This window comes from Rutidosis leptorrhynchoides, chromosome 10, assembly GCF_046630445.1.
Source record: "Rutidosis leptorrhynchoides isolate AG116_Rl617_1_P2 chromosome 10, CSIRO_AGI_Rlap_v1, whole genome shotgun sequence".
Taxonomy (NCBI): domain Eukaryota; kingdom Viridiplantae; phylum Streptophyta; class Magnoliopsida; order Asterales; family Asteraceae; genus Rutidosis; species Rutidosis leptorrhynchoides.
The window spans coordinates 317,517,191-317,532,369 of record NC_092342.1 but is presented as its reverse complement, the minus strand read 5'-3'; the positions used below and the strand labels follow the sequence as shown (position 1 = coordinate 317,532,369).

At 32.7% G+C, this 15,179-nt stretch overlaps 2 protein-coding genes across 4 annotated transcripts; both read right to left on the bottom strand.

Annotated features, from left to right (window-relative positions):
* Nucleotides 1-667: 667 nt before the first annotated feature.
* On the bottom strand, nt 668-2,893 carry LOC139872829 (large ribosomal subunit protein eL37x-like). Its single transcript, XM_071860757.1, has 4 exons — nt 2,826-2,893; nt 2,612-2,747; nt 2,429-2,530; nt 668-829 (listed from the first exon to the last, which is right to left on the bottom strand). Exons 1-4 carry the CDS (start codon nt 2,826-2,828, stop codon nt 783-785), a joined length of 288 nt encoding a protein of 95 aa, XP_071716858.1. The 5' UTR covers nt 2,829-2,893; the 3' UTR covers nt 668-782.
* An 883-nt stretch (nt 2,894-3,776) lies between these two features.
* LOC139872246 (kinesin-like protein KIN-13B) lies at nt 3,777-8,542 on the bottom strand. Of its 3 annotated transcripts, XM_071860090.1 has the most exons (13): nt 8,118-8,542; nt 7,773-7,814; nt 7,593-7,709; nt 7,285-7,473; nt 6,999-7,106; nt 6,765-6,842; nt 6,575-6,656; nt 6,199-6,358; nt 5,816-6,118; nt 5,038-5,256; nt 4,273-4,615; nt 4,128-4,193; nt 3,777-3,953 (listed from the first exon to the last, which is right to left on the bottom strand). In XM_071860090.1, exons 1-13 carry the CDS (start codon nt 8,304-8,306, stop codon nt 3,777-3,779), a joined length of 2,073 nt encoding a protein of 690 aa, XP_071716191.1. In that variant the 5' UTR covers nt 8,307-8,542. The 3 variants fall into 3 exon arrangements, with proteins under 3 accessions (XP_071716191.1, XP_071716189.1, XP_071716190.1); XM_071860088.1 differs by having other exon boundaries at nt 7,593-7,814; XM_071860089.1 differs by having other exon boundaries at nt 7,593-7,811.
* Between the last annotated feature and the right edge of the window lie 6,637 nt (nt 8,543-15,179).

Below are 15,179 nucleotides of genomic sequence, written 5' to 3'. Positions count from 1 at the left end.
AGCCTTCGAGAGTTCACGGATCACCTTAACAGGTAACTCACATAATCATAACACATTTGAGCTGTTGAAAATTTCATCAAGCTTTTAAGTGATGTGGGCAAACAAAATAATTGAACCCTTATTAGAGACACTCGTTTGTACGATCTAGTTTAACATGATTCAATCCAGACCTAAAATGTGCCCATAAAAAGAGTGCTCAACAGGAGATGCTCCTTTGTACGCATAATCATTAAGTTAGAAAAGCTACTACTGAATGAAAAGAGAATGAATGTAGCACAATACAACTGCGCCAAATCTAGACTCAACGGTTCAAATATTAATTGTTTGCTGCAAATCCTTGCAGAACACAATAAGTTTTCGAACATATTGTTCTGGTTAAACGTGCAACAAAAGCAGTATAAATATCAAAATACAGATCACAATCTACACTTCCAAAACATAACGATGCAATAAATTCATAATACGGATCACAATCTCACACCCCATAAAATGCTTATTTCATAATCAAGCGCACAACTAATCCATAAAGATAAAATGGCAGATCAAGAGTTAAGGCAGATAACATTGGACACCAAAAGGATCAGCAGATAGCAAATTCACATCGAAGACAATTGATTCAAAATCCGTAATAAACTCATGATCCATTAATCCGAACAGCAAAATTAAAAACAAGACTTAACCGAGATCACAAAATTAGTAGCAAAAACAAAGGTTCAACAACACTAATCTCCCTAAACAAAATAGGCTTATTCAACACCGAATATAGCTTCGACTCACCAATCTTAAGCTGAACCTGCTGCAGCTATCTTCCTAGGAGCAGCTTGAGTACCTAAAAACAAAAAAAAAAGACAAAATTGCTGAAATAGTCCCTGTGGTTTGTACCAAAATGCTGGTTTAGTCCCTGTGCTTTTTTTTTGATGGATTTGGTCCCTGTGGTTTATAAAAGTTACTGATTTAGTCCCTCTGACCGACGGCCGTCAAAAAAGGCCGTTAACTCCAGTCATGTGCCAGACATGTGAGGGTATTTTCGTCAGTTTCCTTTATTTATTTACAATATTGCTGAAATGGTCCCTGTGGTTTATAACAATGTTGCTGAATTGATCCCTGTGGTTTGTACCAAGAAATAATAATGGAAACTACCTTAAAGGCTTTCCTAAAAAAAATGCCACGAACAAGGCTCAAACCCGTGACCTCTCGAATACCCGTCAACACCCTAAACCATGTAACCATTTCTATTTTTCCTGATTAACATCCCACCTATATTTATTTATCACGTTCCTTCATGCTTCCCCTTTCTTCTCCAACTCAGAAATCAATTGACCAGAGAACCAACCAAAATCATTACAGCTAATTCAGTTTGGTTTACGTTTTGGAATTGAAACATAAACGATCATGATGTGTTTGGATTTGGTTAAATAACAGAAAGAAAGAAAATAAAATAAAACTGCAGCAGACACTTTATGAACACGAAGAACATAATTTTTGGTTTTGAAATTGAGATTGTTTTAGACCACGACTTCAACATGAAATAAGTATAAAATCGTTACTTGAAACTTTCTCCATCATCAATTTAACTTAAAACATCAAGACGTGTTCGAATTTCCTCAAGAACAAATTAGTTGACTTTTGAAAATATAACTTTGACTCTTAAATTGGAACGCGATAGAAAGAATTAGGTTTTGAAAACTTGCAGATAGTTTAAATGGACAATTCCTAACACTACCACATTAATACATTTTGAATTTATTTTCGAATTCGAGATTTTGGAATTTTGAACTCAAGAACAGGGTATATCTGGGTTTCCTTCTGTTGTTAGGTTTTCAATTCAGATTTATATCTATTTAATCGATATATAGTTTTAATCAAATCAAATAGATGTGTTTACTTGTTAAGCATATAGTGGATTTAATTTTAATTTTGGTGTGTTTGATTTTACATATTAATTAAAGTGTTTGAAGAAAATAAAAACTTAGGGTTTGTTCATATTTTTTGCGGATAAAGATGAAGGTGAGGAAGATAAAAATTTTGGGGATAAAGATTTCAGCAATTTTGTTACAAACCACAGGGACCAATTCAGCAACTTTATTACAAACCACAGGGACCATTTCAGCAATATTGTAAATAAATGAAAGAAACTGACGAAAATACCCTCACATGTCTGGCACATGACTGGAGTTAACGGCCTTTTTTGACGGCCGTCGGTCAGAGGGACTAAATCAGCAACTTTTATAAACCACAGGGACCAAATCCATCAAAAAAAAAGCACAGGGACTAAACCAGCATTTTGGTACAAACCACAGGGACTATTTCAGTAATTTTGTCAAAAAAAAACAAAAAAATCAACAATATTAATTAACTCAATAATCAAACCCTAATTAACAATATAAAATTCGATTACAAACACAAAATACAATAATTGAAAACACACCTTCTCTGAAACCACTCTTGAATCTACGTGGCACATTACGTAGATACCTCATACGACCAGTTCCGGTAGTCTTCCTTCGAATCGCCTTCTCGCTCCAGTTATCTAGGGTTTAGCGTAATAAATTAAACAACAAATGAAATCAAAATTTAAAATATAAATTCAAAAATTAGGCGTCAAAATTACATTTTCGGACGCGAGCAGCGGGATAAGCACAAGCGGAGCATCGGCTCTTTTGAAGATGAAAGCTCCGACGACCGCAGCGAACACACAGTGTGTGTGTTTTGTTCCTTCTTTTACCGAAGCTTCCTGTACCTTTTCCCTGTAAATGTTACAATAATAGAGAGTTAGATGGCTAATATTTATATAGGATTAGAGATGAAATTGGAGGAGGAATCACCATTGTTAGCCGTCGCCGTGAATGTGCTTCGTGGAGGACGGATGAAATAGACGACGGCGGCTATATATTATTCAGGGTTTTGTTTACATTCGTTTATTATTGGGCTTTTATGATGGTCAATAGGTACTGTAATTTAGAATTGGGCCAATTATAGAAAGCCCAATATCAAGTTAACCGACCATTTTTTGTAGTGAAGTCAGCCTATATGCTTGAAATTATTTGTAAAATTAATCTTGTTGATTTAATTATATTATGATTATGATTATGATATGATTTATCTAGACACTAGACATAGGATTATCGTTAATTTTTATCTATATAATAAAATGATTTGTCACTCTAAAATTGATACCCTATACGTCCTAAAGTAAATGTTCCAATTTCAATTTTAGAGGTTGATAGGTTGGGTTTGTCTCGTGTTTTTTCGTTCTCTTTTTCTCATACGTTGATTTCACTTTGTTTGTTTAGTTTGTGGTTCAGTATTGGTTAGTTTGTTGTGAGGTTTTTCGGATTGTTAGGAGATGCTCGTTTATAGATAGTTTTTGTTTAGATAAGTGTTTTCTATGCGCGAGCTTCTCCGATTGCCTCATTCTTTTGTAATTTCTGTTTATGGCGTTTTCCTTTGGAAAACAATCTTCTTTCTATATGTCAAACACCAACTAGTTATTTAATTTGAAACGGATGGAGTAATTGACCAGCATGTATAATACTTTTTTTCGTCTTTAACCACATTCAAGTGCTACATCTAGAAAAATAGATTATATTGTAATCTAAAAATTATTCATCGCATTATAAACATGTTTCAAAAATAACTTTTAACCAAAAAGGGTGAAAAGGTTAATTTGGTATGAATCATAGATCATGAGTCTACAAAGCAACATAGCTTTACAAGATATCAAACAATAATGAACGACAACATTGACTGTAATACAGACACCGTATGCGTACGGCTTAGTTACCAGACGACACTAGAACATCATGCTCACTAAGACGCTTTTGAAAATGAGCTAATCGGTTTTGCAGCTGTGAAATTGTTGCAGCTTTCTGAGCCAAGACTGTGTTCAATTTTGCCACATAGTCATCAAGCTGGTTACCCGGTTTATCGGCCTCCACCAACAGGTTCATCTCCTACAACCATAAAATAAAATTCAGTAATGGAAATTAAAAGTACTTAAGGGTGCAGTTAGTTGCAGAAATAACTAGAAAATATATTACTAATTAATTTGTTACTTTTTTTATGCAAATAATAGTACTCAAAAGCCAAAGTACAATACCAACTTAAATTATGATCAAGTGCCGTACCAATCGAACGATATCCATAGTATCCTCTATTTGTTTCCGATGCGCATTTACAAGATCTTCCTCCTCCTGGATATATATTTACTTGTTATCAAGTGATCGCATATAAAATTGAAATTTTTTTTGACCAAATATCATATTAGTTTACCTTCAAAAGGGCATTCAAGTCATCGTCAGGATTCCAGATTCTTGATTCAGGTTTAGGTGGATCATTTGACTTTGTTTGACCATTGACTCTTCTGTTCTTATCTTGAACATTTGAAAAGTTATATGATTCAACTTTATTCTTCCATGATGGCTGCTGCTCGGCCTCGTAAGACTCTTCCGTAGTATCATAATCATCTTCATTCGCATGTTCGTCATAAGAATCAACCATGCCATCTTCATCATAGGATGAAACTCGAGGTAACACGGTTGTAGACATCGAAACTGTTGTTGGTTCCTTGGAAATAAATGTATCTTTCTTGTTCCCTTTCGAGAGGCTTTTCACCCTTTTATACAATAAGATTACAATTACAAATGTTGGTCATTATCAGTGAGAGTTCAAGACAACGTGAAATAATAATTTTGAATCCGCGAAGCTGAAAAAATTAATCCCCATGACCACGGAGGTTCACCCGCGATGACGCTGGGCTGCCCGCAAACCCCTGGGATTAGTCGCATCGCAATGCGAGTTGGATACCGAGGTAGACCCCGATAAAATTAACTCAAAGTTTTATATATGTAAATTAAGATTGCAAAAATACAGTTTTTTCACGCAATAACTACTTGAACAAATATGGTTACCTTGTTATGAAACTAACCCATATCAACATTTACCCATTTTGACCCATTACCCTCCCCACCGGGTGCAGCTCATTTTGCAACCACTATAAACTAGGGGTGAATAAAGTATACGAGTAATCATTAATACCTGTCGGCATAGCGTAACGTATTAAGTGTGTGCTCGCACGATCCAGCGTTTGGTGAAATGCAAGATATCATAACAGTTCGAGAGTTTCCAACAAACGAATCCCTCAAAACTTCAGTTAATTTACTGCCTCTAAAAGGAATATGACCTTGGTCATTATCGAGTGCTCTTATACATTCCTTCAACGCAAGCAAACTTTTATTAATCTCAGCACCTTCCATCCTGCATTACGTATTTCAATCATACATTAAAAACTTATATCTACTAATCAACCAATAAAAAGGATAAAGCTATGTGTTGCAGAACTCGGTGAGTACTTGGTTTTTGCAACTCGGGGAGTACTCGGTCACTCTCGGAAAATCGGTAAAAACTCGGGATTACTAGGAAAATCAGCAAAATTGGTCAAAACTCAATCAAAGTCAAACTTGGTCAAACTTGGTCAAACTTGGTCAAAACTCATAATTACTGGTCAAAAGCGGGATTACTCGGAAAATCAGCATATTTGGTCAAACTCGGAATACTCGGAAAATCGGTATAAACTCGGGATTACTCGGAAAATCAGTAAAATTAGTCAAAACTCAGTCCAAGTCAAACTTGGTCAAAGCTCAGAATTACTGATCAAAACTCGGGATTACTTGGAAAATCAGCAAAATTGGTCAAAATTCGTTCAAAGTCAAACTTGGACAACATCCGAGTACGGCCTAAAAATCCCGACTGAGTACACCCCCGAGTAGCGATTTTTTGCAACCTTAATTATATGATGTCCCTTTAAGGTTATTACCTTGTCTGCTTATCATTGTCGGTTGTGTCGGCACCACGTTCACTTCCAGCAAGATCAATGAACGAGAGTTTGCCGACAACTCGAGGAGGTTTAGTTCCGCTTCCATCAACCGCTCTTTTGACAACAAGTTGAAGAATGGCGTGTGATCTAGACGATTCTTCATTCGCACCCGTTGTGCCGGTACTTCGTGTTGCATTACCTCTCTCGATGAGCTCCTTAATTGTTTCGACATCGGAGACTTTAAATTCTTGCAAACCGACAATGCATACTTGTTTACTACCGTCTTCTCTCATGCACAATTTTCTGCCAAAGAATCAAACTTTTTGTTGAAAAGCGTTAACCAGAAATTATTTGATTACTTTGAACGTAGTGATAGAGCTTACTTCCTATCGTTGAGAAGATCATACAGTTTGCCACCGTATATTTCAAAGAAGCTAAAATACAACTGAAAACCTTGGCTGCGATACGTATGGTTTACGAGCCTCAAAATATCCCGAGATGCTTTAAGGGGCAACGGTTTCATTGTAAAAGTCTTCCCACTTCCTGAATAGCAAAACAAATTTTCTCAACTACAAATAAAAAAATAATAAAGCTAAAACAAGGCATTGTTGTAAAAGTCAGTCGACACGACGGTTTTGGGACTAGCACGTCCACACTCGCCCAAAAATGCCTTAAAAGTCGAGTCAAAGTGGTTCAAAATCGGGCTGAGTCAGCACAACCAGCTCAATTCTAAAGAAATGTTATCGGGTTGTATCTTACCTGTTTGTCCATATGCAAAGCATGTAGCTTTAGTACGTTGGAAAATTATTGGAACGATGGGCTCAACAGTTTCACGATATACCTACGAATACAATCATTGAACGGTAAAGGAAATATAAAGTTACGAGTAGTTAGTGCTTATAACACGTGTAAGAAATTAAACAACTGCTCTGTAAAAAAAATTACTGACCTCATCATTAGAAACCTCCTCATTTAGTACTGCATCAAATACAAATTCATGTTTCTCCATGTATTCTGTTAGATCAACCTGCAGAGTTATGACGAGCCAGCCGAAATTACTAAAGAAAAGATGGGAATTCAGCAATTATATGCAACTTTTGATTATTGTCGACAACTTAATTCTTTTGAGAATAGTATACTTCAATTCAGCAATGTATGTATGTGATGTTATACTTGTGCTAACCTTGAGTTTTGTTTCATGAACCGTAAGGCAAGCGGAATGTGTCAGCGTAGTAACAATATCTTCCTCATTCTTTGCTAACTCTTTTTTGTTTAATGGTCTCTTACGCACCTGAAATATAAACCCAAAAAAGAAAGGCAACAAATGTAGTAGTAGTCAGCAGCCATAAGATCATCCAACAACAAATAATTACATAACATTATAACTACAACATTAGACATGAACAATTCTCCACTATCGTTGAATCAAAATACGGATATGTTAAGCCGATGAAACAGGATCAACATACCACAACTTTAATCTTTGCAACACTGCTCGTCTTCTCTATATCTGGAGCGAAACTTGTCATAACGTTGTTATCTAACAAACTTCGAGTTTTACTGACAGGTTTGTTATTACCAAAATACGTCTCTGCATTATCATAGCTTCTTCCACGATCATTGTACAGTGGAGCACCACGTGTTCCCGTTACAGGCATCTGTCAGCATATTAATTAAGAACATACAAATAAACTACAGGACCCAAAAAACACCTCAACAATAAAATAAAATTCACATAAAAACACATGTATATTAACATATTCGACGGTGTCACCACCTCGGAAATAAGCTCTGTATCAAACGAATGTATATCCAAAAGACCGGGACTGAAACCGTTACGGTCATCACTGCCACTACCAAAATGCTTTTCCTGACGCCCAGGTGGAGTTAACGGCTCAACAAACAAATCACTCGCACCAAAATTCCTATTATTTTTATTATCATACATTCTACCAACTTGACCACCTCCACCAACAGCACCATAATAGCCAAAATCCTGCTACTCAATTAACCAAAAAAAAAACAGAGCATATCAAATTCATAACCTACACCTACCACCAGATCTATAATTTAATCCCAAAACTAACCAAGTAAAACAAACATTACCAGTACATAATGAGGATCAAATAAGGACTTTTTGGTGATAAGGGTGAGAAGCATTTTGGTCAAAAATTTCAATTACACTTTTTAATTAAAATGGTAGTTATTATTTTCACAAATGTGCTAATTATCTGTGTCTGTACATAGGAAAGATCTAACATTTCATTTCATGACTACAAGTTAAATAGATATAAATACATACAGATGAATATGTGTTTGATGATGGTTGTTGTTGAAGATGTTGTAACCCAGCAGATTGTAACCATCTACCATTAGATGAAGATGAAGATGATGATGTCATATCAAAAAGATTATCAGAATGTTGACGGTGGTGATGAGCAGCAGATGAACCAGATCTTTGTCCTTGCCCTTGTCTACCAACTGCATTCATTTTGATAACAATTTACAAACACCCAAAACCCTATAAATCAAAAAGATTTGATTTTTGTGGTGTTCTTGAATTTATTTGGATCAAAGACAACTGCTTTTGAGATTAATTGTGAAATTAACAGGTGGATTGAAAGTGGGTCAGTGTGGAATTAAATCTTTATGATTTCAACGGTAGGGATTGGATTAGATTGGTGCGATAAAGGTGTTAATTTGAAATTTTGGGACAAGGGTTTGGAGTGTGTGTTATTGCAGGGGTCAGCTTTAGTTCTTAGATTTAGTCAAAATTTGAATTTAAGTTTTCCGTGACATGTGCTGGGATTTTTTGATTAAAAAAAAAAAATAAAAATTAAAGACAAAATTTTGTCGTTTGTCCCTAAACTTTGTACTAAACAATAAACAGTGTAGGTGACCTTAAACTTTTTTTTTTTAATTCGTTAATGATACCGCAACCCGCAGGCGCACCGCAAATGTATGCGGACAATCACTATTGTGCGTATGCGTGTGCGGTATGCGGCGTGCGAATGTCTTTGTTCCCGGTACGGCGGTTGCTTAGCTGTCAAGTAAATATCTTTTTCATAATTATATCCGTGATTTGGGGGAGTCGGTTATGGATAAGATTAACGTGATCTGGGACGGTTATAGAATTAGGGTTTGCCTATAAATACAAACCCTAATCATCATTTACGGGACACAGCACATTACGTAACCATCACATACGATACACATTACGTAAAACAGCATCATTCAGCATCTTTTCAAGGTTAACAGGTTAGTCTTTTGTAAGCTAGTACCTCCGACCTTATTTGGGGCCTCTTGATCGACGACCGTTATCGGAGGTGGACTTAATCACTTGGCCACCCCGCCGACATCATCATGTCGGCCAGGGTTATTCACGGTAGCCGGACCGGAGAGCCACGTTCTAAGATCCTTAAACCCCTCTTTACGTATTGAGCATGCATATTAAACCCCACGGTTAAAATATGCATGATCAAGTGGTGCTTTCATTGAGAGACGAATTAATTCAAGACTGTTTAATTGCTTTTTCTTTTAAGGTTTTGAATTGTATGACTCGTTATTTATAAAATTTTTAAATTTTTTTTTCTTTAACAGTATCACGACTTCCGAGGAATCATCGGAACATACCCAAACAGATGTTCAGAACGCACCGTCTGGTAGTCAACAGACACCGGTTATGACTACGGGGGCCGCTATTCAGGCGGGGTACACGATGAAAGGACCCGTTCATATACATTATAAACGATTCACAATAGTTAATTACATTGCGAGGTATTTGACCTCTATATGATACATTTTACAAACATTGCATTCGTTTTTAAAAGACAATCTTTCTTTACATCAAAAATTGACAGGCATGCATACCATTTCATAATATCCACTATCCAACTATAAATTGATTTAATAATAATCTTTGATGAACTCAATGACTCGAATGCAACGTTCTTCGAAATATGCTATGAAAGACTCCAAGTAATATCTTTAAAATGAGCAAATGCATAGCGGAAGATTTCTTTAACACCTGAGAATAAACATGCTTTAAAGTGTCAACCAAAAGGTTGGTGAGTTCATTAGTTTATCATAATCATTTATTTCCATAATTTTAATAGACCACAAGAATTTCATTTCCAGTTCTCATAAATATACGTCCCATGCATAGAGACAAAAAAAAATAATCATTCATATGGTGAACACCTGGTAACCGACATTAACTAGATACATATAAGAATATCCCCTATCATTCCGGGATCCTCCTTCAGACATGATATAATTTCGAAGTACTAAAGCATCCGGTACTTTGGATGGGGTTTGTTAGGCCCAATAGATCTATCTTTAGGATTCGCGTCAATTAGGGTGTCTGTTCCCTAATTCTTAGATTACCAGACTTTAATAAAAAGGGGCATATTCGATTTCGATAATTCAACAATAGAATGTAGTTTCAATTACTTGTGTCTATTTCGTCAAACATTTATAAAAGCGCATGTATTCTCAGTCCCAAAAATATAAAGGGTAAAAAGGCAAATGAAACTCACCATACTGTATTTCGTAGTAAAAATACATATAACGTCATTGAACAAGTGCAAGGTTGGCCTCGGATTCACGAACCTAAATTAATTATATATATTTATGTGTTGGTCAATATTTGTCTAACAAATTATGTCAAGTCATAGTGTACCACAATCCTAATGCTCGAGACTAATATGCAAAAGTCAACAAAAGTAAATTTGACTCAAAATAATTTCCAAAAATTTATACATGATTACTATATAGTTTAAATATCGTCGTTTTATATTTTTAAATATTTTTAAAAGATTTATTAGAGTAAATAATATAATTTATTTATTAATAAATAAAATTTTATATTATATTTATATAATAAAATATACTTTTATATATATTAAGTAATAAAATTTATAGGGTTCATTTAATATTATAAAGATAATATGATACGTATTATTAAAGTAAGTTATTACACGTAGTAAAATATGTTTGTATCAAATATTTATTTGATAAAATAATATCTATAATGATAGTAAGTAAAAGTTGTATTATTTTGTAATAATAATTATTATTATAAAAATATCAATATTTATAATTACTAAGATGACATTATGATAAAACGATAATTCTAATTATGATAACTTTAATATTTACGATAATTTTTAATATTATCTTTAAAATAATAATTCTATTTAAAATAATAATAATAATGATATTTTATAGTAACAATGACATTTCTATTAAAATGATAATTTTTGTTAAAATAATAGTTTTAATACTAACGATAATTTTAATAATAATAGTAATGATAAAAATAATAAGAACGATAATTTTATCTAAATCAATATCTTATAATATTTTAATTTCATCATGATACTCTTACCCATTATTTCCTAATCGTTTCATTTAATAGCTTTTAATCGTCTTTTATATCGTGTTCGTAATAATGATAATAATAGTAATCAAAATAATTAGGTGTTACAAATATTTGTTTTAATTACACTAATATTAATAATGATAGTTACTATAACATTATTAACGATAATACTAATAATTATCTTAATGATAATATAGTAGTAATAATAATAATAACAATAACAATAACCATTTTTAAATAATGATATATATATTAATAATGATAATAATAATAATAATACCAATAATAATAATAATAATAATAATAATAATAATAATAATAATAATAATAATAATAATAATAATAATAATACTAATAATAATAATAATAATAATAATAATAATAATAATAATAATAATAATAATTAGATAATAATAATAATACTAATTATAACTTTAACGATAATAACGATAGTAATAATAAAAAAAAATAACAATTTTTAATGATAAATCCTTTTATTGATAAAGATAATAATAATAATAGTAAGATAAAACTAGAACGACGATAATAACGACGATAATAATAATCATTTTTAATAATAATACAAAAATTCGATGGACTATAGCTTCAAATCCGTTCATCGAAATCATTCGATATCTAAATGAAAAGTTCTTAATTTTTCGCTAGCTTTCCAACGACATGCATATCTTATACCTTATCTCAGTCGCATATATAACTAATTCAGGATTCAACATAACCTAATTAAAGGCAATATCAAAAGTACAAACATGCATAATCCTATATACTCGAGCACTAGTCAGGGATACACTATTAGTATGTAAAAGTTAAATTATGAGTACTCACGTATCAATATTGAGATTCAATATTGCAGGAAAGGTACGTAGATGCAACGGAGATGATAAACACTATATTGACCTCACGAGCATACCCATGAACCATACCAATCACCTCCATAGCTATAACCCATAATTTCCTTAATCCAATCCCACTCGAAAAACAATTTCGAAATCACTCGAACAGCACTCTGACGTAATATTTTATGTATACTAATAATATCTTGAAATAATACGGAGTAAATATATATATGTAAATCGATTGAGAGAGTTTAGAGAAAAATATTTTCAAGTTTCTATGAAATAATGAAACCTATTGAATTCTATTTATAATAGATTTTTGAATTATTAAAGTGAATTATTAAAGTATGAATTATTAAAGTGAATTATTAAAGTATGAATTATTAAAGTGAATTATTAAAGTATGAATTATTAATGTGAATTATTAAAGTATGAATTATTAAAGTGAAAGTATGAATTATTAAAGTGAATTATTAAAGTTAAAGTAAAGTAAAAATAAAGTAAAGGTAAAGTTTAAGTATAGTAAAAGTATAAAACTATGTACGTATAATACACGTATAAATATATATAATATTAATTTAAATCGTTATATATATTTAATAAAATAAAATATAAATATCGTTATCTTTATCATACTGGTTAAGTAATGAGTTGTCAAAAGTGGTTCTAGATATTTATAAAAGTTATATACGTTTTAATAATAAAGTTCTTTTTAAACTGAAAACGTTTTTGTACGTTTGAAACTAAATCAAATAAATATAATAATTTTGTTTTCCAAAACCAAATATATTTTTAAGAATCATTTTGTTTAAAGGTTAAAATAATGGAAATCGTTATATCATAAAATGTTTTAAAAAAGTAGAATCATATATATTCATAATAGGTTTCAAGTTTTTAAATTACAGTTTGTTGGTGAAGCATGGGATAAAGTTCAAAGGTTAAATAAACGTATGAAATTATCTTAATGAAAAATGTCAAGTTACTTAACTTGTCGATATCCAACATCTAAGTTATTTACACTTCACGTTCTTACTTATAAATCACTTTACCATTTTCCGAATGTTGTCAAAAAGAATAGATTTCTTAAATCACAGTGGACCTCATAACATAGACCCGTAATCATATCATAATGTATCTGATAAATCAACAATTTGATATTATCTTCTAATTCCATCGATAAACATATTGAAACAAATACGATCATGTAAAGTATTATACGTTTAATACTTTATTAATATTCTCAAGTTATAATATATATATATATACATATATATACATATTTATTTATATATAACAGTTCGTGAATCGTCTGAATTTGGTCGAGGTTATAATGAATGTATGAACACAATTTAAAATTCTTGAGATTTAACTTAACAAACTTTGCTTATCGTGTCGGAATAATATAAAGATAAAGTTTAAATTTGATTGGAAATTTCTGGGTTGTCACAGTACCTACCCGTTAAAGAAATTTCGTCCCGAAATTTGAGTGGAAAGGTCGTGAATGATAATAAGTATGTTTTCATGATGCATACAGGCTGAAAATTAGAGTTTTATCATCAGCGAATAATTTGGATAAACAATCCATTTATATGAAGAGTACGAATGAAGCTAACATAGAAGAGTGAAATGAGTAAGTGTAGATTCATCTTATAATTTGACGTAGATATGATTGATTTCTAGATTTCAAGGGATTTGAAGAAAATCTTTGTAATAAGATTTGATTCTCCGGTAACAAAAGGAATTAGGATCCGCTTTAAATGCGATCGTCCATTTTAATTGTTCTGTCGAAGATTTTCTTATAAATTCACCTCCTTCCTTTTCTTACAACTCACACCTTCTGTTGATGCATTTTATGCAAGTCCCTATACATCTACCCACGTCCATTGCAGGTACAACAGTTTACAGGCCACCATGATCGTTCGTTATTATCCTATCCGTATTTGAATGTGGTTACAGCAACTGCAGGAATGAGATGTGGATGTTTGACTATGTTAGACTTAGTCAAACGTCCGAGTGAAGCCTCACTCGTACGGCTGACAGGCTCATACGCACTGTTGATGCTGAGCTAAGTCACAATTACAACCTAAATGAGAAGACACGAGTGAGTGATCACCCGTACGGCTGATGAAGCCAACTCGTATGTGTGATGGATGAATCGTACGGGTGAGTCAACAGCAGGGGTATATAAAGTCTTATGTTCTTCATTTTTAGGTTAAGCCTCTCATTTGTTACACATACTCAGATCTGGTGAGCTCCTCCGATTATCTCTCAACCCAAATCACCCAGGTGGTGAATAATAGCTCTAGGTGTTGATCTAATCACACTTGATTTAGTTGTGGTATGACTAAATTAATCACAAAAAGCTTAACCTATTCACTAGAGGGTTTGATTCACTTATTCCGTCATTGTGTGAGTTAAATCTGTTGATTTCTAAGTTCCTAGTCATGTTTCATCACCTTCTATTCTTTCCCCCTCAACTCATATTTTAAAGTATTCATCAATATGCTCCATCCAGTTCTGATTCTCGATATACTTATAACTTTCATATTGGTCATTCTTCTTTTTCATCTACCGCCGGAAGAATCTATTTACTTCTACTATACTCTTGGGTTTATAGTGTTTCTAGTTCTCCCGTGTCTTTATATTGCTATATGCATCGATATATATGGTTTATAATTTTTGGTTTGTCGTTGGGCTTTATATCTTCCCTTATATTTCAAAGTCTCTGTTTCTATCTTCTATAATCATTGTCATCCACAGTTAATGCTCTCTTTTATTTGCTGCAATTTATACCCCAATTTCTATTTCGGAGTTTTGTCCTTTCGTTTCTTCTTCTTGCGATTAAGCACCGCTTGTAATGGTCCAGAATTCACAAATATGCTTTTCGGAATGAACATTGTTAATGTTCTAGGAAGGAAATTGTGATGGCACGGTCTTGACTTGTCAAATTACTAGAATACCTTGGAAAAGGCCGAATCATCAAGAAATATTTTATTGATATTTTAGAGGTTAAATAGAATACAAGAGTCGTATAACATGGCACATGATGATGTTATGATCTGTGAATCATCACGTTCCATTTAGAAACTCAGCATGAATTACTGTAATATAATCACGTTGATCAAGT